General features: G+C 40.6%; 1 protein-coding gene and 1 pseudogene across 1 annotated transcript in view; one reads left to right on the top strand and one right to left on the bottom strand.

The window, feature by feature from the left end:
- The window catches only part of LOC138037009 (kelch-like protein 24), a 14,246-nt gene extending 1,729 nt beyond the window's left edge, over positions 1 to 12,517 (bottom strand). The window contains exons 1-2 of the mRNA XM_068883024.1: positions 12,431 to 12,517; positions 2,913 to 3,185 (exon numbers count right to left, since the gene is read on the bottom strand). Coding sequence (XP_068739125.1) covers positions 2,913 to 3,185; positions 12,431 to 12,494 — 337 coding nt within the window. The 5' untranslated portion in view covers positions 12,495 to 12,517. The remainder of the gene's footprint in view (positions 1 to 2,912; positions 3,186 to 12,430) is intronic.
- LOC138038685 (uncharacterized) lies at positions 3,752 to 7,429 on the top strand (annotated as a pseudogene).
- Positions 12,518 to 25,464: the final 12,947 nt, after the last annotated feature.

Here is a 25,464-nt window from a genome sequence, read left to right as displayed (position 1 = left end):
TTTGTCTCTGAAATGATATATTTCATCCATCAAATTGTTGTTATTGTACAAGGTGTATAGCATTCGCTTTTGCTTAGAAATAATCTGTTCGTCCTAGCAAGGCGAACAACGGCCATCGTCCTTTGAGCGAAGCCATTTGGCTGTGAGAAACTAAATAAAAGAGATTTTAAACTCCTTAGCCCATGTTTCCTTGTATTTTGCTTTGCTAAACTTAAAATTTAGCAGACCACCGAGTCGTACTCTCCCCAGACCTTTTGAGTCACGGCAGCACATAGTAGCACCTGCTGTAGTGATTTGATTAAAGTCCCTAGTGAGCTCAATACGGCAAGGTCGAGGTTTGAGATTCTCCTGTAAAGACTGAACGTTCGAGGTTAATAAGTGCAAGGTCTCGGTCTGAGATTTTCCCGTTAAGACCTCACTCTCGGTTAATAGCGGAGCTCCGCGCGCGAGCGCAGAACACCATTGTTAAGAAAATATGGTAACCCATCGATGCGAGAAATCTTGGTTTTAGCTATGGCGTCATCGACCGTCCGTACGTACGTACGTCCACACGTCCATGTGTGCTAATGAGACCAGTATCATGCTAGTTTATAGCATACATCTTTGATATTGGACATCCATGTTTCGATCAATTGACACTTGTCAAGCAAAACAAGGTATCCACTGACCAGCATCACGTGACCATATCGCGGGCTCAAACTTAGACCTTACCGAGGTCAGCTGTTTTTTTAAAGTCTGACCAGGTACTGTTTTTCGAATGGATTGCAGGCTCAACCCAAGTTAACTCACCTAAACATAAACGAGGCTTTCTGTGGCTCGACGCGGCTGCACGGCCATACTACATCAACTGTAGTTCTTACACAGTCAACGCTTTTCGTGTACAGGTGGAAAACGGTTTGGAAGATGTTTTCTTTCTGCATTTTTCGCTGGTTTCAATCCTCTTTGACATATCATGATATCTGTGCTCCACACTGGTGGTTTTAAAGGTGGTTTAATCGGTTCTTCCTAATTGTTCAGGAATGAAAATCGAATTTTTTTTGTCAACTGGAATTAACTAACAATAATATATTATCTGTTCTCTTTTGGACATAAAGAAAAAGTTGATTTGTTTGTTTCTTTCGCTCTAAAATGCGAGCAAACAAGTGCTTTTAAATCCGTTTGCCCAACTAGTTTTTGTTGTGCCTCGACAGTGACAAGAAAATTTTGCCCTTATCTTATAAACATGTAATCGCAATGAGTTCTCGTAAAATTAGGGGGAAATCTCACTAGCTTGTGTTTTCAGAAGTTTGTTTGTTTGAAGTTCGTCCTTTCTTGGTTGCATTGCCGTATACGTAGTTTGCCGATACTTGTACCAAGCCAACCTGGCGTGTTTCAATGAAATACATAAAAATGTGAATGATCTTGTTTTCAGAGATAAAGTGGATTAAAGTGTATTAGTAAACTCTTCTTTGACCTTGAACTGACAATTTTTTTTATGGCTTCTAATTTTAGCGTGATTCCTATTCGCTGGCTATTGACAGTTGACTCTGACATGGCTTTTTTCCTTTTCCAGTCGTTCGCTGAGGATGTGCTTGTTTTCTTTCAAAACTCATGCGGTTGAAGAATAATTCATTGCCAAACTGGTGAATTCGACAGTAACTTTCACTTGAAAAACAGATATCGCACTCATCGCTCCGCGATTCATGTGATATCGGTTTGTCGCGTGGTATTACCGTGGAATTCAGGAATTCACTAGTTAGGCAGAGAAGAAAATGACTTTATTAAGCAGTAAGCAGAAACACCAAAACGCAGACAATTCCAAAAACTAATCCTACAGCCAGTAAGAATAAACAACCCGGGAGCTCCGCTTTTAGGCTTGACTAAATCTCTATATTATGTCTGTGTACTCATGATAATTTGTTGCGATGGGAGTGAGACATATTGCGGTGGTTAACCTTTTAAATACCAAATTTTCGCCAAAACATATCGTTTTTAACCATTCAGTCAGGTGTTTTGGCTGCCATGACGCTAAAGAAGCCTAAGTTTTGCTAAGAAAGCTTCTTTTTTTTTCCAAAAGGAGAGATTTTTTGAGGATTACGTACAAAATTGAGCAATATTTCAATTCCGTGTATGCGAATAAGCCAAAATTTGGACTTTTTTTTTGTTATCACCGGTTCTCAATTTTGTTTGTTGCCCCTTTCCTTTCTTTTTTTCGCGCCCCTTTTACTCTGACTACCTTATGCGTTGCATGTTCTTTCTGGCTGCGTGAAAAGTTGGATGTTAATTACGGGCGAAGCCTAAAAATGGATCTTGATCAATCATAGGCTTGGTGGACCATTTTACCAACGTTTTTGCATCGAAACTAACAACGTTGTTTTTCTATTTGCGACATCGGAATGTCCTCGATATCTAAACTTGACCATTGTACGGAAAGGCCTAGCCTAGTTCTACTACCTGCTTATCAAGAATATCTGATGACATTCAAATTGATGACGACACAAGTGGTACAAATAGCTCGGCCATTAATTACGCGTATATGCGTAATTGGGTCTCAAAAGGGTTAAAGCAGAAATGAAACTATGTCGTTGGGGAAAGAGAACACGTTTTGAATGATTCTTCGCAAAGTTATAACGGATCAAACTTCCCACGCTTGAGCAAGGGAGAGAATGTGAGAACAAGTCTAATTTTAGTGGAGAATTATCATTTTTTTCGCTGTCTTTTGCTCTAGCGCTTTATTTGTTGTTTCTACATGATTAATAATGGGACACTTTCTTTGACAGCGATACTTTGATGTTTTGGATCGAAAAATGTTGTTTATACATACACCAAACGGTAAATCGGTAAACGGTAACTGATATTCTAGAATCGGTAACCGGCAACCGGTAACCAGATTCCAATTGGCTTAGCTTCAGCTGAAAAATAAATATACATACTTGTAATTTCCACCCGCTCTTGGATGTACTGGAAGCCATAAATTATCTTCAGAAAGTCCAGAACACCACTGGCATTTTTCTCAGGCAGAGGAATCTCGTTGGCCATGGCTTCTTTAAACTGTGATTTGAACATAGCCTTGAACACTGGAGAGTTCATACTCAGTATCAGACGATGAACATGAAACCTCTCGTTCTCCACCACAAGAATTACGTCACTATCTTCCCATGGTTCAGAAAAGCAATGCTTCACCTTCTTTTCTGCTTGATCTACTCCTAAAGAGAGAAAGAGGTTGGAAAAATAACTCAAATCGGAGTTACAAGATCGTGCATTCATTTTTATCCCCAACTTAGAGCCCGTACGCACTTGACGAGTTTTTGTTTATTTTGCAAAAATATATTGCATCACTTTCGTTCTACAAGTGTGTATGGTGTTTTTCTTCCTTCCAAACTTTTGTCAAGCTGTACCAAACTTCCAAAGTGCCGTCATCAGGACAAATCTTTGTCAAGCGTCAAAACTGTCAGATTTTACAATTTGCAGGCGTTAATCTGCCGGAAAATGTCAATCAAGTAAATTTGATCTCGCTTTTCAGAGTCTGTACATAATCAGCAGAAGCCCGCCAAAATGTTTAATTTTTAAGCGGCAAAGTATGGGGCGGTGTACTAGTCAATATTGTTTACTTATTTCTATGGTCTCTTAGACTTTTTATGTGATCAAGTTAACTTTTTATGTGATCTCTTTGAAATTTTATGCGGTCAAACTGACTTTTTATTTGGTCAACCTAACTTTTTATGTGGTCAACTGTTGACTTTTTATTTGGTCAACCTGTGACGTTTTATACATGGTCAACTGGATGGACTTTTTATTTGGTCAACTAATGCACTGCGAGCGAGGCTCGCAAGAAATATGGCTGGCAGTAAACGAGAGCGTGGACCAGATCACGTCCGCCTGTGCTATAGCGACTCAGGCGCTTGAAGCAATTGGCAACCTCCAATGCAGAGACATCCGAAATTTAGCATCGTCAACTGCTACTGGTAGTGTTTCGAGCAGTTGTAACCCGTCAACAAGCGGAAGTTCTGCGATTGCAGCCGAGCTTGGAAGACGATGTCCAACATTTAACGCACGTTGGGGGAAGAACAAATAGCCGAAAACGTAGTTCCAGTGCCTCGAACCACGAGACATCATCTCCATCGCAGGCATCAAAATTTGGGCGACTTCTGAAGTCCATCGAGCACAGAGACTTAGTGATAATACCTAATCCAAGTACGAACCAAGTACCAAGTCACGCAAACAAAGTCAAATTAGAGGAGAGAGGCCTCATCATTCACGAGTTTCCTTTCGAAAGAAGGTGGACACCTCAAAAGAAACATTGAAAGCCAACTTCCAAGGAAAGATATTCTGTTTGATTATCTCAAGGTTAGTATCGGTAATATCAGAAGTTCATGTCATGTACCCCTTGTATTAATATACAGACCATTTTACAGATATGCGCGTAGTTACCTGACCTTTAAATGAAAATGAGGCCGGAATTGACCTTGTTATGATACAGAATTCCCTCCTTTTCTTATGTTAACGATGTTGTCCTCATGCTAATTAGGTGAAATTAACACTAGAAAAGCAGTGAGGTTTCTATTAAAACAAGCTCAACTCTAACCTCGCTTTCATTCACAGGCCAGGTAACTAAGCACACAACTGCAAGAACAGTAATTTGAAACAGAGTCAACGTCATTCCTTTTAATTTGATTCTCAAAGTTTGTGTTTGCCCAAAGTTTATAAGAAAAACAGACATTAAGGACTGTGATCAATATGTATAACGGCTGTCGCTTTGCTAGTGATCACATATTGACAGATACTTAGGAAATGTAACCTTTCAAAGCTGGTTGTGTTCCTTTCATTTTTTTGTTGGAATGTCAATTATATGCCATCTCATAACAGAGAAATTTTTCCATTTGTGACTGCAATCTGAGAAAAGGAGGGGAATGGGGGTAGGAGACCAATAGTGAAAGCGCTGGTACTCCTTGTTCTCAGCGATATGATTAGGCAAATCTGTACCAAAGCATGTAATTATACAACACAAGGGAGAACAGTTTCGTTTTCCTTTCCTTTATATAGGCATGCTATGGAACCTTGGTGATTCCAAAACTGGCAGAGGGGGTAAGGATGGATGGTGAATGGATAATAAAGCTCTCAGGGCAAGGGAGTGTGTACATCAGATGTATAGATCCCCTTGAAGATGAGGATAAAGATAAAGAGGATGAGCAACTGACGAGTCCAACCTTTAGTCGACTCTCTGATGACCTCTCAAACAACCCTGTGGTAACAATGTCTTCACCCCTTCAGCAGCCAATTAGTCAGCCTCAGCCTCTAGATCAGGTAGATCCACTGTTGTCGGTGGCTGTAGAATTGCCTGTAGAAGTGCCTTCATTTATTGACCCATGGAGTAACCAGTCCACACACAACAATAATTGTGATGTAGTTATTAGTAATGTCGTAACAACTTCTCCAACATGCAATGATGAAGTGCCAACGAAAATAATAAGAGTACACAGGTCCCTCATTAGAGAAGATATGATTGAGATCTTTCTAGATCCCTCAATATTGAAATTTAATGTAAATGCCATCATTATAAATCAGCATGGTATTGAAGAGGCTGGACAGGGTAATGGGGTCCTAAGGGAAGTCACACATGTTGGGAGAGTGTGAGAGGGTTCCCTACATCAGGCATGATTTTAACAGAAACAAGTGGGAGGCAGTCGGAAGGATACTTGTGAAGGGATATAATGATTGCCAATATTTTCCCCTTAAGATAAGCAAAGCTTTTATCACTGGTTGCCTTTTTGGGGAGGGAAGTGTAACCTCCATGATGTTGCAAGACTCCTTCAAGCACTATGTCTCTAAATCTGAGGCTAGTGTAATAGAGGGCTGATAGCATTCAGGGTGACAATGCAGAATTACTTGACTTCTTGTCAGCTTTTGATTGTAAACGAAGAGTTATACAAGACAACCTAGCGGAAATAATCAGAGAACTTGCCCACAAGGAAATAATTCAGAAACCTCAATATGTAGCTGATTGCTGGGGGCCTATTGTTTCCCACCTTAAGTTATATTTTCCTGATATGCGTTCTTTGCATGAACTGTATTCTTCTATACTGCCAACTATTGTCAAAGTTATTTCCCTCGTTAAAGTGCCCCTTGATCAATAACGATTTCTTAAATCATAAACAAGCAAATATTAACGTTAAAAGCCGACGTTTCGGCGTCATCGTGACACCATTCTCAAGGCAAATAGAATAAATAATGCGATATCGGTTTGATTTAAATAGTCTCTACAAATTAACATAACAACAAAGGATCACAAGTTCTTCAAGTGAATACCTTCGCGCGAATGGAATCCGTTTGCACGTTTAGGGATGGTTTAAGTTTTCTTATGAAAAGCATCTCCTTAATTAGGCAATTTTGGCGACCATAATTCAAACGTACCACCTTGTTTTTCAGAACAATTTCACGTGCTTACCAAATGTACTAACAAGTTTGATTGCCTAATTAAGGAGATGCTTTTCATAAGAAAACTTAAACCATCCCTAAACGTGCAAACGGATTCCATTCGCGCGAAGGTATTCACTTGAAGAACTTGTGATCCTTTGTTGTTATGTTAATTTGTAGAGACTATTTAAATCAAACCGATATCGCATTATTTATTCTATTTGCCTTGAGAATGGTGTGACGATGACGCCGAAACGTCGGCTTTTAACGTTAATATTTGCTTGTTTATGCTTAAAGTGCCCCTAACCCCAAAATATTTTTTTTCGCTAAAGTGAATCTTTGCACCTGTTCAAAACGCATTGCAGTTATTTTTTCCCTTTTCTAACAAATCCTGCCAATTTATAGGCTTCAAAAGTTGCGAAAATCCAAGCATCTTTCGTTCATGACTGAGTCAGAAGGGGAGTGGGTCTATTCCTAAATTAACGTCACAATCTAATTTGCATGAATGTTTATAAAGAGTTAATGCAAAGTAAATCAGGTTCTGACGTCAGCTCAGGAATAGACCCACTCCCCTTCTGACTCGGTCGTGAACAAAAGATGCTTGGGTTTTTGCAACTTCCCAAGCCTATAAAATGGCAGGATTTGTTAGAAAAATGAAAAAATGGCCGCAATGCGTTTCGAACAGGAGCAAAGATTCATTTTAGCGAAAAAAATATTTTGGGGTTAGGAGCACTTTAAAGCAACACCCCTTACAGGTGCTGAGGGGGAGACCTTAGCCCACTTAAAGAGATTTATAAGAGGTCTTGACTAGTCCAAACTTGCCACTTTTTTGAGACTTACTACAGCATCAGATGTTCTTGTTCCTGATATGCTGACAATTTCTTTCACAAGCAATGAAGGTTTTCAAAGACGGCCAGTTGCTCACACATGTAGCTACACGTTATAACTACCAAGCACCTATTCAAGTTTCTGTGAGTTCAGAGAAGACTTCATGGCTGTTTTAAATGCAGATAATTAAGAAATGACCATAGTTTAAAGACAAATGATGCTCTCATCTACATTTGTTTAACCACCCAATCTTCTGTCACTTTGTTAAGTCTGGTAATACTTGAGGTTTCATTTAAAGGAAATTTTCTCCTCAAAAGAACATGTCTTTAACAATGCAACATGCAGGTCATCAGTATAGGGAAATTGATCACCAAAGATCAGATGTTCCAGATATTACTCCCAATCAGTATTAAAAGAAATGTGTCACGAACATTGAGGAGAATGTGCTTGTCCAGTAGTGGAACTTACAGAATTAGGTTGGATGGCACAGTTTTTATCACTTTCTAGATTGTTGCATTAACTGATTGATACAACAAAAATGGTATCAAGAACATGCCTTAACACTGGTAAACAATTTATGGCAATATTCTCAATATCTCCGATGTTTAGGCACATTTTTGATTCCATTTTTATTGTGTCAACTGCTGAAGAATGGTTGTATTAATCCGTCACGTAAACCTGCTGGAATGTGATAGTTCTTGATTAAAACCTTGATTAAAATTGCAAGCAGTACATTATGAAGGATTGTATGATGAGGTAATGGTTGTAAGGCTCTGCTGTCTTTCAATAATTTTGAATAATCGTAATATGTTACAACTTTGTTGTTGTTGAAATTAACAGTTAAGGATAAAAGAGATCTTGTTTGATGTTTTCAGTTGACGCCGTTGGAGTCTTAGATGTCTTCACAGCAGCATACAGTCAAGGAAATCAGAAATTTCGTCAATCTTAAGTTTCAACGTTTTTAGTACCTTACGATGACTCGCAAAATAAAGATTATTTTTCAAATCATAGAAACCAATATGTTTAAACAATGCAGATGAGTGCTTTCTCCACTTCTGTCTTCGTCTTGCAAAGTATTGCATCGACTTTCCAAATCTGCCATCTGTTGAGAAGAAATGTGAGCACTGATCCTTGGAACTACCATCTGGTAGTCTTCCTCCTCTGCCGGGAATGGTCCTGATGGATCAAATCCATATTCATGTGCGCTATCGGTATTAAATATACTCGCCACTCCAGCATAACTAGACTGGTCATTCTCAAGTATACCAGATGTATATAACTGTAGTGGAGAACGGTTTCCTTCAGAGGATAAGGGATGGTTTTGCCATGGGTTTTTGAACTCTTCTAAGCACTTGTTAATTCTGGGGATGTATTGTGTAATGTAATGCAAATAAATGCAGTTAATTAAGAGGACCAAGAAGCCCTCTGTCCTCCAAGTGGGCAAATGTTCTTGCAAAGAAACAAAGTACGCCAGAATAGACATCTCTGTGTGCTCTCTCGACGCGGCAGTTGTGTACGGAACTGCCGGTTATGATGCTTCCCCTACCAACACCTCTCTGTTCTAACATGAATTGTGCCACTTTAAAATTTTCCATACCGTAGTCGCTTCGCACCCTAGATGGTAATCCGTAGCTGTTAACTCCCTTGACAAACTGCTCCATTACTGTGTCAGCTGTATTGTCATTACAGCAGTGCGCGTAAATTATAAGGCGGGAATACCCATCAACGCATAGATGGGTTATGAGTCGCCATCTGATAAGTTTGTGATTGCTGTCAATGTTCCACAAAGCATTTGGAGTTGGAATACTGTACTTTCTTCTGTAAGTTGCTGGTCGCCACCTCAAAGCTGTCCCAATGGGATCAAGGGTGTGGAGACAATTCCTCACCTGCCATCGTTGGATATTTAATCCTCTACTCCTGAGAGCACCCAACAGTCTTGCCTGCCCAATATTGGGAGTTAAGGTTTGGATTTCTTGTACTATTTTTTCTAAATCAGTATCTGAAATCTGAGTCCAGCTTAAGTCCTCGTCCCCAGTTATGCCATACATCATTCTTCTCCTCCTTAGAGTACTCTCACTCACTCCAAGTAAATCGGCTATTTTTTTCCACGGGAAATGCAGTTCTCTCAAAAAACGTGTTTGTTCTTCCTCGATAACGTAATGTGGGCGTCCTGGACCATTGCATGTGGAAATGATTGGGCTACTAAATGCAGTTTCCCTAGTTAAACCTGGAGTACCATGTCTATGTAGTTGTAGTAGATCACCCAAGTTCCTTACATTAGTCAGAGTTAATTTAGGATTGATAGCACCTCAGCAAAATCACAATTGCTTTCAATCTCGGAAATCAGCAACTGAATGGTGTCTGCAGCAGCCATCAATCGACCAATAGCCTGATCAATATCCTCTAATGACAAGCTTTGCGACCTATCCACTTTTTCAAACGTTGTTATTGTAGAAAGCAGTAGCTTGAGATTGTCGAAGAATAAAAACAATCCATATTCATTTGTTTCTCTCGCTGTCTCTATACTCATACTTGGTCAAAGATCACCGTACCGCTGTCACTAGTTGACTTCGCTGAAAGCCCCATCAGGCGTGCGATGCATTTTATAGTTGACCAAATAAAAAGTCCATCCAGTTGACCATATATAAAAAGTCACAGGTTGACCAAACAAAAAGTCAACAGTTGACCATATAAAAAGTTAGGTTGACCATATAAAAAGTTAGGTTGACCGCATAAAAAGTCAAAGGTTGACCATATAAAAAGTCAGTTTGACCGCATAAAATTTCAAAGAGATCACATAAAAAGTTAACTTGATCACATAAAAAGTCTAAGAGACCATAGAAATACATGTAAGTAAACAATATTGACTAGTACGGAGCCCCATAGCAAATCGAGATGTGAAGATGGAGAACGACGAAGACTTTAACGACAATTATTCATTTCTTACCCATAAATGTTGAAATGAAATCTCCACTGGCATAATAAAAGCAACAACTGCCATCAGAGAAAACAAAATGGCTTGAAGGACGAAAGAAAGAAGAAAGATTTAAGGTCTCTTTCGCGCGAACGGAACCCAAAGGAAGATGTTAGATTTCAACGAGATTGACACTTGCGGTTATCAAATAATTTTGGTGTTTTCAAGTGCGTACGCGATTAGCAAATTCAAAATTTGGTGGAGACAAAAATTGTCGAGATGTTTAGCAGAGCGAAACTGAAATCTTGTCAACCCAGTGCATACGGTACCTTATTCAGTTTTATTCTCGGCAAGATTTCCGCACAGGTCCCTACTTCATTATGCATACACTCCTTTGTTTCAAGAAAACAATAGCGATAACAATAGACGTCCTTTGGGACTGTGGCGCTTTGTTCTTTCTTTTTAGAGGTTTTTTTTCTAAGTCTATATGGACTTAAAAAAAGTCGGTCGAACTTCGGTCTTAAATACGGAAAATCGAACAGTTTTTTCTGCAATTTCGGCACTGCCCTGCTGTGGGCTCGTTTGTCTGGGTCGACCGCGAGGTTTAGGCGATGGTTAAATGTGAGATGATGTTAGCCCTTGTCTTGTAGGCAGTTGTAAACTTTCCGTCCACAGGTAGCTAGGGCTAATATTTTTTCAAGGAAAGTTTACTGTCAGAAAATTAATATGTGTTCTGGCGGATTGAAGGCTATCCATGGCAGTTTTTTCTTGAACATCGCGAAAGAGATCCATCTCCCGATGCGGCACTTTGTCTTTGCCAACTGACTGCGTTTTCACACAGATTTTGGACACGGAAGACGAAAGTAAATTGTTTTCTTTGCACCACTCTATGCACAACTCTGGAAAGGCTATAAAGCAGGGACAATTTCCAAATGATCAAATCTCCCATTGCTGTGACCCTTTTACTTCGGTAGCCATCAAGTTTGCTTCAAAAGAAGGAAAATATGAAACGATTTTAATTGCAATGAACTCGTGCATGAAAGTTTCCCATGAAAGATGCACCAATCAGACTTTAAGCGTGGTATACTCTTCCACGCAGTGAACTTATAAGTGTTCCGCACTCCCGTGGCATGAAGGAAAAACAGGGCACAGTTCGACAGCATTACTTGGAATGCTATATCTATTACAGTGACTATCCTTAAGCCTAATCTGTTCCTTTAGTCGTAATTAGGGTTACGGTTAGCATTGTTTAAGGGATGGGTTGTTTCAAGAGTAGTAAAACAGGGATCTCTTAACGGTAACCTACAAGTGTAAGTTCGATTGTAGGTGCTCGGCGCGGCACGTGTATATAATTACGTATCATTGTTATGTAAATAGTCAGCCAGAATTCAAAATAAATATCATTTTCAAGGTGTGAATTAGTAACTTGACACGTTAGCTCAGTGGTAAAGAACTGGTACAGGTGTGGGCGATGAAGGGAAAGAAGAGAGAGAGGGAGGGAGAGAAAAAAATGAGATCCGTTTTTATTCATCCCGTAAGTACAAATTAACCATGTATATATTCGGTTCTCTTGGGTATACGTATGGTTCTAGAAAACAATAGCGCGAATGAATAATTAATTTATTCTGCATGCATAATAAAGTAGGGACCTGTACGGAAATCATTCCTTATTCTCTTCTTTTGTTATTTATATAAGAAAAAAACAAAACAAAAAAATGAATTAGGGAAAAACGGATGAAGAGAGCGAATGTTAGGTGCCTTTTTACATGAAATGCTACGCTCGGAAAATCATCTAATTTATAAATATTCAAATATCAACATAGCTAAAAGAGGAAATTGGTTTTCGTGACCAACAATTTTTAAATTTAAAAATTTGCACACTCTACTTACATGAACACAAATTAAATTGATCACCTCGCCGTACAAACCATGGAGCCAAATGACACACTTGCGTATTTATTTTCGGAACAAACCGTAGATTTAAATATTTATGCATTTGATAGACTGAAATGGCAAAGAAACCTTCTTAATAATACCCTGGGTGCTAGAGGGGTTTTTTTGTTTTCGTGGCGAAGCTGCGCCGGATTGTGAGCGGCGGAGCCGCGATCGATATCGTGGCAAACACGATCTCGGTCGCAGCTTCGCCGCAACGATTCGCCACGAAAAGATTAAAAAAACCTCTTGCACCCAAGATATGTTAATAACCGATCTTAAGGTTGCACTTTCAGCTTCTTTTTTTGATCTTTCAGTATGCATATGCAGCAGCTAGCAGTATGATGTGAATCGTAAACTCACCAGTTTCGTTGTGGCTTCCCTTTTCTGAAAGGCTTGTGTCTTCCATGGTGCTGTTAGATGCCATTTCTGTTATAAACTATTGAAAACTTTATCGTCGCCAAGCGAAAAGGTATTTTAGTGCGTGTTCTGTGTTTCCTTCACCACTGGAACACCGAAGCCCTTCAATCGCGTGTGACACTGGGAAGAGGATCCGCGCCTTTCATTAGGAGACTGGAGACTAGTAAACCTTGATCACTATATCATACGTCGTACCTTATTGGTACTAATTTTCGCGGGCAAAAAGGTCAGCATATTTCGCGGGTCTTTATTTTAGCGATTTGGGTGCAAAACTATTTTCTTAGGGAAATAATTTTCGCGAAAATGGAAAAGAAAAGATATTTCGAGAATTTTATTATTATTTTACACTTCTTATTGCTGAAAATCATCAACTCATGACAAAACCAAATTTAACTATAGAAACTGCATCTGTACCATTAGGCATAGTCAAAGACATTATCATCATGCTTAACGTCCTTTGCAATTGCATACATAGTTACATTGTACCTTGGTACCATTGGCATAAAGTTTTGGGCCTCTATTCAATTTCTAGGGCGAGCTCAATGTCAGTGAACGGGTCTTCTGGAGGGAGATCCGTTTGTCCATCTAAGAGGTCAGAGATCCCGGCTTTCTCCCATCCTTTCGCAATGAGTCGCACACACACAGGACTAGTCAGGTGGTTGTAAAGGTCCACCAACCAGACGGCATGAAGTGGTTTTAGGACTGTTAGTCTCAGATCCACGTTAACATCAGTGCTGTCGCCTCCCGATTCTATTTGCTGCTTTACTTCGTCCGAGTACCATGCCGCAAACTTGTCCTTCATTGTTAAACTGTTTTCTACATCTTTTCTTCTTCATCACTGTTTTTTTCACACATTATACTTTCACATTATAGCTTGCACACATTATACGTAGGCGTGTTTCTTCATTAAATTGAGAAAACTAGAAATATAGGAGGGTATTAAATTTTGCGGGAATTGTTTTTCGCGTCGCTTTAACTTCGCGATTTTTTTTAAATCGCGAAATTAAAGCGACGCGAAAATTAATACCAATGAGGTACCATCGGGGAAATTTCAGTCTTTACCTTAATGCTACCGTCATTACTGGGTTGCCAAACCCAGTTGGAATCTGCGTTTCATTTCGTCATTTTTTTTATTATTTTCCGTGTCGGTAAAAGTCTTGCCTGTCACTCCCCTGCTAAGTGGTGTCTTTGTGCATAGAGTCTTCTGTGCGTATTTTCTTAGGTTTGAGGGGGCTGAGGGTACTGCGTAGATTTCCTTGGTGCACACAGGAGAACATTTAAGTAACCTGCGATGGCGTCGGAAGTCATTTTAACGCGAATGGCGTTTTAGTGCATCTTTAAACCAAATATACCCTTATGGAGGTCAATTGCATAAACAAGACAGGCGGTGGGAAAAAATATCTGGAGTCTTAAAAGCGACGAGTAATGATCTTCGACAACAATCTTTCCACCGTCGAGCCGAAATCAAAGTAAGCTGTATTTCTAAGATTTTATCACGATTGTAGTGTTATGTACAAAACTGAAACCAAATGGTAACGTATGGATTCAACAAAGACAAAGAAGGAATCGAACACCTAAGTGGATCTGTGATTTCTGTTGTCTGGCAGTCTTCAGGTAAAAAATAATTGAAAATGTGACAGTCAAGAATTATTTGAAAGAAAGCTTTTCGACTATTTTGTGCTTCATTATTCAAGGATAAGGTTCTTTAGGAAAGGGTTTGAACCTGAAATTTATTTTGTTGCGTACATGGTAATTTGACACGATTGAGTTATTTGTTTCACGCACGCAATAAAATAGGATGAGGTTTTTGCCCCTAATAGCAAATATGTTGTTTGCTTCAATAAATTTTTCGCTGCAAAAGGTGGCCTTTATGATTTCATCATGTGGTGTAATTAATATTCGAGCTTAACAAATTTGCATACGTGCGTTGAAATATGATACGCGAAGAGACAGGATTTTTTTCTCTCTGGCAAACGATTAATAGGTAGCCAAATTTTTAACCTCATCTCTTTTGTCACCATAGTGTAAAATGAAGTTTATTTGGAAAGCCAACAATATTTCTTTAACTTCCTGGCTAATCCAATTTGTTGTTACGACTTACTAGTGCGAAGATTGTTTACATGAAACGCCTCACGCTTTTTGTGAATTTTGAGTGTCCTGAAATTACATCATTTCCTTGACATAGCTCCTTTATCACGAAGATTTTTCAACAATATATCCCTTTACTCTGACCCAAAAACAGTCAGATAGTAAAAAATATTTATTCATATTTATTAACCATTTCTTTTGCTTTTGTGCTTGTCGGCACTGTGATTTGCGATAATGCGCAAGTCTGTTTTTTTTTTTTTTTAATCTCATAGATGTTAAGATTTTCAAGTACATGGCCGCTCAACCTCGGGATTGTGTACATAGTTCACCCTGAAGTCAAAATAGATACGCCTCTCAGGAACCCGACAGATGAAATGTGAATATTCAGTTGAATAACGGAAATTTCTTGGCAAAAAAGTACGTTGTTTTACTCTGAAAAGGACGAACTATTAACATTTTTCCCTTAGTTCATTCCGTTGACACAAGGTGATCACGCGCACCTTTATGGTTGCCTAGCACGTGATCAATTTCTTACTTTTGACAGAACCAACCTCGTTCCCAGGGTCTTCTCAGCTTTCAATATGGCGGTGGGTCGCGCAAAAGACCCTGACACATGGTGAACTAAAATTATCGCTGATTGGTGCTTTTCTCACATTAACTCTGATTGGTTTAATGTCGAAACGGAAAGATGACGGCTAGTGAAGAGAGCGAGGAGAGTCAGAAGAAGAACAGAATTCGTGTTTAATCATTTTCAAAATTGTAGCTGTTCCGTACGGAAGCAGCCTCAAATTAACAAGCATAACAGTCAAAACGAATTCGCCGTTTTTTCACGTTGCGCGGTGATCTACGTCAGGCTTCGCTTCCAATTAAAGCTACGTTGGCTTTTCACGACCTCTGGAATAGTAATCACTGGATATATAAAAGGACATAATTGGTATTTGAAACAACATTTTTGAGTGATTAGCGTTAGGAGACACTTTTGGTGTTGTTTATATTTACTTGTCTGCAGCACAGTGACATGTACACTCTGCAGTAATCCATATTCTTTCCCATATCATCCCTTCCACACTCTTCAGCTAGTGGTACACAAAGAGATTTAGAACTGCTAAAAATGATGAGATGCTTATAATTAGGACTTGCACAAATTGTACCCTTTTTAATTAGGCCCAAGAGATTTCATGAGCAGCATTCCAAGACATCACATTGCCTTCAATGGTAGGACAAGACATGGAAAAGTTCTTTTCATAGCTTGAAAAGCACAAGAAGCAGATTGCTATGGAATAACATGCTCAACAACCTACATTGGCTTGATTATGTCCACTTTACCACAAATTATATTTACAATAACAAGTTGTAAGAATGTGGGCACTAAACATGCTGTGGTTCCCTGTTGGCAATCAGAAAAGAATTAAAATACTGATTTTACACTGACATGACAATACGTGCAGTCAATCCATGAGATGAGAGATAAAACCACAATAGAACATTCAAATGAAGTACATGTACTACAAATTCTCAAAACAAAATATGTGGTACAATAATACTTCCTTTCATGGAAATAGCTTTGGCTCAATGTATACTGGGAAAAGTCGTTGTCAGAAGGCTCATATACACCGATAAGAAATCAAATCATTCAAGTGTTTGAAGAATTAATGATAATCAGGTTGAATTGATTGAAAATAAACATGCAATATAAACTATACATTACAGAAGACAGTGAACACATCTCCGTGACTAAATAGCTAGAACCAGGGCTTTCATTAAACCTTAGCTCACTGGATTTTACGGTAATCAAATGTCTGTGATATTACGGGGGAAACTGTGTGCAATGGCTGTTTCCAAGCTGTTTAAGAATCACAGCCCCGAGAAATATAGCCGTATATAAACTTGCATTATTTTAAAATAACATGAAATGAAAAGCAAAGAGAGATTTCTCTGTCATCTGCTGCATTCTCGTTGCTCGTGCATTAATCCATTCGTATTTCTTACATCAAATTTTACAGCCTTGGGTTCCCCCTTCGTACTCCATTTTGTTTGTTTATTCCTTGCCGCTATTTTGAAAAAAAATGCATATTTGTCCATCCTCGAGGGACAAATTTTCATCACGTGATCTGCTGTGTGCCAGGGTCTTCTCCCGACTCGCCACCATATTGAAAGCCGAGAAGACCCTGGGAACGAGGTTGTGACAGAACATCATGACCTTTTACTTCATTCATAAAAGTCAGAGACTGCAGAAATTTTCGTGTTTTTACGATCGATTGTCACAAATCTTTCGATGCGAATTCGATTCAGAGTTATATATAAAAAAACTATGACATTTTTTTCTTCATTTGTCTTTTGCCTTACCTTTACTGTTAACTCCCGGCTTTTACGGTACTTTTTGTTGCAAACATAAAGCCAAAAAATGTTTTGACCTGGCATCAAAAGAAAAGGAATTATGAGGCGGAAACAACATCTTAGTGTGCGCAATAAACGTTTGCTTAGTGCAACTGCAAGACATGCATGACATGCAGGAAAACGTCAGTCAGAGCAATATGCAATTAGTTTTTTTGCAGACTATTTATTTAAAGAAGAAACGAGTGAATTTTACTAAAGAGCGTGTTTTGTTATCTGTAAACTGAATTTATTGCCAAAGCTTAAAAAAATGAAATACATAAAAAAAGGACAGCACATTACAAAATAATTAAAAGTGTGAACGTGTGAGTAAAAGGGCCTCTGCTGGCACGATATCTGGGTGACCCCTCAAATGGTATTAAAGACTCCCGACTTAAAAAAATTAACTGGAATGCTGTAGTTCAATGCCACACAATTCAGTGCCTTCTGTTTTTCTGTACACATACCTTAGGCAACCCAGTGTACGCTCACGGAAGCGTCTAGTGTTTAAGAAAGTACAGTCACAACAACATTATTTTCATGTTTTCTTCATATTTTTTAAACCTGTTTACTAAAGGCAGTCGAACCTCTGGTTGCGAACACCTCTCCTCAGCGACCAGTTTTCCAGAATACCAAAAGTCAAATCACTATATTTAGAATCTCTTGTAAGCGACCACTTTCATAGCCTAAAGTTTGAAATTTTCGTTTGTTTTTAACCTCCCGTAAGCGACCACTCGGACGGTAAAAGAGCAGAAATTGGATAATAAGGTGTTGTAAAATATCGCATTCTTATACGGTACAAGAGCCGGAAATTTAATTTCTCAATGGGAAGTGCCGTATTTTTTCTCGAAATTGACTTTTCATACGTATAAAACATATAAAACATGGGCAAATCTCTGAGGTTACCATACACTAATGTGGGAAGAGCTCGACCCAATACGGTCCAAGCTCTCATAAGCGACCACCTCCCGTAAGTGACCACCTAGGCTTTTAGTGGTCGCTTACGGGAGGTTTGACTGTATATTTTGGGAAAAGCTAAAAATTATACCTATATATTTTTTTTACCTTTACTTTGCAGTCACCTTTTATAAAGCAACAAATATATCACAAAACGTTTACACTTATATAAACGAAAACGTACACTTGGTAGCGCCCCCTACCTTTACTTTGCAGTCACCTTTTATAAAGCAACAAATATATCACAAAACGTTTACACTTATATAAACGAAAACGTACACTTGGTAGCGCCCCCTACTTTTTAAACTAGAAGGAATAAGACCTCCGGGGGGGTTTCTCAACATGCGGGGAGTCTCCGTCCCCAGGGTCAAAAGCTTTACCCATTTTTTGGCAATTTTCACAGAAAAAGCAACCCTTTTGCGACCATCCATTCAAAATGGCACTCTTTTTATATCCTAACAATAGGCAAAAGAGGAGTAAAAAAATGTTTTTGCCAATAATACTTGGATAAATTGGACGTTTGGTACGTCTCTTAGCAAAATATTTTGAAAGGCACTTTGTGCTCTAAGCCTAATTATACTTTTTCATAATCTACAGTGGAAACAGACACTTGTAGTTGCCATTTTTTGTTACCCAGAGGACCGTTTATTCTACAATAAGAAACTGCAGCATAAAAAATATGCTTGACTTAGCTATATCAGCCATTCTCAGCAAAGTCAAATGGGTACCTGGCATAAGTTCGATGGGTGAGTTTCGTAAGGGTACTGTCGTCTGCTTTAGTCCGAGAACTTAAAGAAAAGAGGACAGCAATCTGGAATTATCGAGCATGTTTACCCCTGCCTCAAATTGGCAACTGACTCCAAAGAGTCACATAAAATAATTTACCTCCCGAGAAATAAATACCATATTTAAAATAACTAAATAACAGTTTTCCCTTCCTTTTTTTTCACCCTGGGAAACTTCCCTACCCTTCAATATACCTCCAGCCTGTTAATGGTACACCTTTCAGGCGGAACCTCCCCTTACGTTTTATATATTATAGGGAGTCCCCTTTCCCTGGGGTAAAACCGGCAACGAATGCTTGCTTGATTCGGTTCACTGAACTGGATAACGAGAAAGAAGTCACGAAAGTAACACAAGAAAACATTTTCCCGGCCAAAAAACCATTTTTGTACAATTTTGAGCGAGGAAGTCAATGTCTGGGGGAGGCCGTGTTTTTAGAAGACGCTTCGCTGTTACTGCTGATCTCTTGGAAACATCGTATATAAAAAGACTGAAATTAAGCAGCACAGAAATCAACTTGCAAATTGCATTTGATATAGACAATAAACTCTATGCGCGCTTTCATGACCGTGTTTTAATGTTAGTCGAATTGGCAAGCAGAATCGTCAAGGAATAAGGGAGAAAACGATGTGCACAAGTTAAAATAAGCTAGGTCGGAACAAATATCTCAACTGGAGGCAAAGCTTTGCCCTTAGCAGCAGTTAGTATTTCATATAACTTTTTACTATGGTAATTTCATCACGAAAGTACATATACTAACCACCACACTTTCACTCAATTGATAACTGCTCCTGGCATTACAAGCTGAATAGACGTAACTATATCTTTTAATACAACGTAAAGCACAACGCCAGGTCAGGTCAGGTCCGTTCTTGGACTTGCCACAGGTGACCATGTAACCCTGTGCTACCTGCCTCATGCAGAGAAGGAAACTCTGTCAAAAAACCTCGCTGCCTTGCGGTGTCATTGAGATGACAAAGGCTAGGGGAGTAAACCCCAACAGATAATCCGGAGTGGAGCCCCTAAGGCGGCTGGTTCTTGCAACGCAATACCTTCCGGCAACTCCTGCAGCCAACCTGACGCCAACTGTATTGGTTTGTCCTTTCCGTTGGATCTCGTCAGCACGGTTAGAGAGGGGGGTCCTGACGACTGGGCATCCCAGGTCCTCCATATCATCGCCCAGGCCTGCGCCCTGGAGAGGTCACTCCAGTGCCGCATCCCGCGGCAGCACAACATGGGGAGACGGCAGTTACCGGTTAAAAGCCCAGAGCTTATTGGCGTTAGTTCGGGCGCCTGGGGCTGTCTCCTGTCGGTGGGAGGGATCATCGCATCCCACTGGCCAGCTACCGCCCGCCTCAAGCTGGGCAGCCCCCAGCCTGAGCATTGTCGGCAAGGCCTTTGCCCGGGTTGTTCTCAACAGACTGCAACTTCTCGCTGAGCGTGTCTACCCAGAGGCGCAGTGCGGCTTCAGGGCCGCCAGGTCAACCATCGACATGGTGTTCTCAGTGAGGCAGCTGCAGGAGAAATGCCGGGAGCAGAGAAAACCCCTGTACCTGGCCTTCATTGACCTGACCAAGGCCTTTGATCTGGTTAGCCGTGAAGGACTGTTTGCCCTCCTCCAGCGGATTGGATGCCCCCCCAAGCTTCTGAGCATGATTGTGTCCTTTCATCAGGATATGCGTGGGACCGTTCAATTTGACGGATCCTGCTCGGAACCCTTCCCCATCAAGAATGGAGTGAAGCAGGGCTGTGTCCTTGCTCCAACCCTCTTTGGCATCTTCTTCTCTCTGCTCCTCTCCTATGCTTTCCGGGACTCTGAAGACGGAATCTTCATCCACACTAGGAGTGATGGAGGCCTCTTCAATCTGTCACGTCTCCGGGCAAAGACAAAGGTGCAGAAAGTGCTGATCAGAGAGCTCCTCTTCGCTGACGATGCTGGAATAGCAGCCCACTCGGAGGCAGCACTGCAGCGGCTCATTGACAGCTTTGCAGCTGCCTCCTTGCATACGGCGAGAGCTACTGAAATTTAAACTGACCAATCAGAATTCAGCGAGCGGGAAAAACTGTGCTATCCTTGTGCTATTCGACGTCACGCCAATTGTTTACATTCGGATTGGTTAGATCGGTGGACATTCGCTCAGCCTTCTCTTGGGAGTCTCTTGACCGTCGCTTCTTTGAACTTAGCGGGACAGAAATGACGCATTGTTCTGGCAATCAATTTGCCAATCCACTTTATCCAGTTTATGAATTGGTCTAGCATGTTGTTAAAACCCAGGATCGCCTTTGAACTTTATTCTGTGGAGGAAGAAGACGTTGCTGAGTGAACATTTTTACGACGAAATCTCTTGGTTTGTTCAGCACTTTGATGTCCGATAACTGAGCTGCTCTAATGAGTGTTGGGTCAATCGCATTTGGCCGTCTGACCATATGAAGTTTTTTCAGCTCTTGTTTGTGTCCATCATGATCGAACTTCAGGTGAAGCGCTATGCTGCTTTATGCCAACTTCAATGGCTTGTGACGAGCTTGCCTGCTGCCCAAATTGTTGTTGTATTTGGGCAAGATTGGTCTTATCGGGTTGGAACTTAATAGTGAGGGGAACAATTTTTCGTTCATCTGCTGTGCCAAACAACAAACAATCCTGTTGGGTGTTCCACGTGCTTGGCGAGTCTTGCACGACCAAAATCTATCAGATCTGGAGTGGAGTTTTCTTTCAGTGCTAACAACTTGCGATCGTTCTGCAAACATCCACGTAGCATGCAGCACTTTTTAGTGACTTCAGGATCCCCGGCCCGTTTTGCTGTTTCAAAGGGAGTCGTGCATTTTTGAGCAGTTTGTCTTCATTGCTTGTATTTTTTCGTTTGTTCCTGGTGGCGCAAAGTAACTTTGATGATTTGAAAGGACTTGAATCCTTAATTGAATTAGCGATTTTTTTAATTAAGGAACGACAACAAGTGAATGGTACACAAAATTAGGAGAAACTGTTGGTTGAATAGACAATATTTGTAGACATAATTATCTACCCAGTTTAAGTACTAAGCTCAACAAGTTGTTTGGCTCCACAAGTTTCAGTTTCAGGCCACATACCCAAAATCACCCAGGTACTGTTGCACACTACCATAGTTCTTTGGAAATTGAATAGCTCCTTGAACACCTGGTTGCTTGAGAAGAAACTTGATGTGTTTGTTCTCAACATTGGTGAATGCAGCTACTAACTGTCCATTGTGGATAAACTCCAGACCAACTCTTTTTTCAATTTAATCTTTGTTCTTCGCAGGGCATTAACAATGGTGTCCCTTGTAAAATGTTAGTTTAAAGAGTTGGTTAAGTTATTTCCAATTTCATAGGGCACTGTGGTTGCCAGATTCACTTAAAAACTTATCATGGAAATGTAAATCAATATATGCCAGTGAAAAGTCAGTCTCTTGAGTTGTTGATAGAAAATTAATTTAAAATATGCATATTGAAACATCAGTTGAGGAATATTTTTTCCCTTTTTGTGAACCTAACATACATTGCTGCCATTTATTTATTGCTTGGTCATTCAATGTCTTGATCACATCAAATAATTTATTTTTCAGGTATTGTGTATCTTTATCTAAAAACTTAACTGGTTGCTTTTTGGAGCTCTTTTGCAGCATATTTAGATAGGCAAGAAATGTTCCACATTTTATGGTAAATAGTTCTGCATAGTTTTAAGGGATATTGCGGCCTAAGCTAATTGAATATGAGAATAAAATGTGCTGTTTGACATTTTGTGAATTTAAAGACTATTAATATTGTTTGCGCTTGTTTTAAAAGGCTTAAGGTTGGCACTCAAAAGTGTTCCTTCAACAATCTTATTCTGTAAAGATTACCTTGGAAGAATTGGATTAATGCAAGTTTTTTCTTCTAGCCTCTTTCCCCAGTGCCCTCTGAGAATGGAATTGATTTGGTTTTGCCCGATGTTGAAAGATGAAACAATGCCTAAACCAGCCGCAAGGAATACTTCATGGTGCTTTTTTACAAACATGGGCATGAGGGTGCTCATAAGCATCTGAGCATTGTTTCGCATGCTAAAGTGATAATTATTATAAATAATTTGTTTATCTTAGAGAGTCTTCTTTTCCTGTTGGTCATTCAAAAATTGTTGGAATAGCTTGTTTGAGCTGTTGGATAGAGGCAGAACATTTGATGAGGCCCTCCTGGGGAGAGGAGTCCTTGTTCCATTTAGATATTATCTTGTGTTTCCTTGTTCCCCAAATTACTTTGAAACTTGTTCCCAGCCTTTTGATCCCTAAAATTGAAATATTGGTTTTCTTCCCTTGTTCCCTAAAATATTTTGATATTGTTCCTCTGTTCCCCAGTTCAAATAAGCCATGTTTTCTTCTACCCTCAAACCCCTGGGAGTGCCTCTTTGATGTTGATTCTCGTATTGGCCTAATAGTAATTCACTGTAGAATTGCAAGACACAGCAAGTTCTTATTTGAGAGTGAGGGAAAAGTTTTGAATAAATGTTTGCTCAATACAAGAAACAAAATTTGACTGCACCTTCTAGACCTTACTCTTTTCAGACATGAATCAGCTAATTGTTTGCACCTTTCTGGCGACCTGCGGGAGGGCAAGCTCTAGAAACTCTTCTTTAGTGAGCCTTCCACTGAAAAACTTTCCAAGTCTGGCTTTCCGGTGTTAGGGGCCGAGGTTTTTGTGCAAAATTCATCAGCGGCTTCCTTGCAGCTTCTCAAAGGTGTTCCTTCGGGCAATGGTTAGTAAAAGTTTTGTAGTGCTTATACAAATTTTCGCAACTTCAAAAGGTATGTTTATACGAAACAAATATCAGCTTGACAATTTTTCTTTCCCGATACTCCATTTAAAATGCACGTGAGCGCTATTAATAGAGAGCCAGAAAACCATTTAAAACATTTTGTGGCAATTTTTTTGTCAACAAACTTGGGTTGTCGGCGAGCAGAATTCGAACGTAAGCTGTTGTGCTTTGGCTTTTATTTGTGCTTTTTCTAACTAATCTAAGACGAATTCAGGCTGGTATTTTCGAATCAAGTGTAAGAAGACGGCAAAACCGTATTGATAATGTATTTATTTGAGTTAACTTCGCGAATAAAGACTTTAATCGCTTCCTTTCGACACGCACAACCGAAATGCACTGTTTCCGGTGAAAGGGCAAAATGATTGACAGGATAGCACAGTTTTGACTGCCGTGCGCACTGCGGGCGCGGGTTCCGTATGCAAGGCTGTACAGAGTTCGGCCTCACCATCAGCCTGAAAAAGACACAGGTCATGGGTCAAGACGTCAGCAACGACCCGAGCATCTCGATCGGCGACCACACCCTCGAAGTGGTGGACAAGTTAACCTACCTCGGGTCCACCATCTCCAGCAACCTCTCCCTTGATGCAGAGCTGAACGCGACGATTGGCAAGGCAGCAACAGCATTGGCCCGCCTGACAAAGAGAGTGTGGGACAACACCATGCTCACCACAAACACCAAGATGAGAGTCTACCAGGCCTGGGTACTGAGCACTCTCCTCTACGGCAGTGAAGCATGGACCCTCTACTCCTACCAGGAACGCAGGCTGAATGCTTTCCACATGCGCTGCCTCCGCAGACTCCTTGGCATCACCTGGCAAGACCGCGTCACCAACATCGACGTCCTGGCCAAGGCAGGGATGCCCAGCATGTTTGCCATCCTGACCCAGAGACGTCTGCGCTGGCTTGGCCATGTCACTCGAATGGTTGACCGCCGCATCCCCAAAGACATGCTGTTTGGGGAGCTGGCCACTGGCACCAGACCCACAGGACGTCCAGCCCTCCGCTACAAGGATGTGTGCAAGCGGGATCTGAAGGCCGGTGGGTTCAACCCCTCTGACCTAGAGACAGCAGCCTCGGACCGATCTGGCTGGCGGTCCACCACACAAGCAGTGTTCAAGGAAGCAGAGGAGAGGAGAGCAAGCGGCTGGGAAGAGAAACGCCTTCGCAAGGAGCAGCTGCTACAGTCAGTCCCATCCCAGACAGGAAGACAGGAGCCGGTCTTTACCTGCAGCAGATGCAACAGGCAATGCGGGTCCCGCATCGGCCTTTACAGCCACACCCGGCGCTGCAACACAAAGTGACAAGCCTGGGCGCAGTCAACCATGGTCTCTCGAGATCGACGGAGCCATCATCATCATCATCAAAGCACAACGCACATTTACGCTTCCTCCTTTACCGTCAAAGTTAGCAAGCAAATTCCTACAGGCTGGTCTTTTGACTACATTGAACCGAACACGAGTTGTTCAAATCAGAAGAAATTCAATGCTGTCATCTTAAACTGGAGTATAGTAACATTCAAACATTATGTCCTGAGTTGTTTCAAGAGAGTTGTATGACATCGCTTTCTGCCAGCCGGTTTTCTGCGACAATATTCAACGCTACAAAGTACATTAACAATACGCCCCTGGTGTGCAAGACGGAGCGTTAATGGTAATCTTCGATCGCGTGACTTATCTAACTCGTCTCCAGGTCCCGTAGGAGGAAATACTCCTTTTACTAGTCTGGCCTCCTACTCTAACCCTCTTTGCAGGATTCCGTACAATCACAATACCTGGCAACTCTATACAAGAGCCAAACCAGTTGAGGGAGTGAAGGGGTAGTTTCTAAAGAAACTGTGGTGCTGCGTCGGTGGGGAAGTAGTATACAAAAATTTGGTTTATCAACGGAGTTGATAATGTAAATTGACCACCGTACAGAGATTCTAAAAGCTGACGTTTCGAGCGTTAGCCCTTCGTCAGAGCGAATCAGTTGAGGG

This window comes from Montipora capricornis, chromosome 2 (assembly GCF_036669925.1).
Source record: "Montipora capricornis isolate CH-2021 chromosome 2, ASM3666992v2, whole genome shotgun sequence".
NCBI lineage: Eukaryota > Metazoa > Cnidaria > Anthozoa > Scleractinia > Acroporidae > Montipora > Montipora capricornis.
The sequence above is the reverse complement of the archived record's forward strand: the minus strand, read 5'-3'. Positions and strand labels throughout refer to the sequence as shown.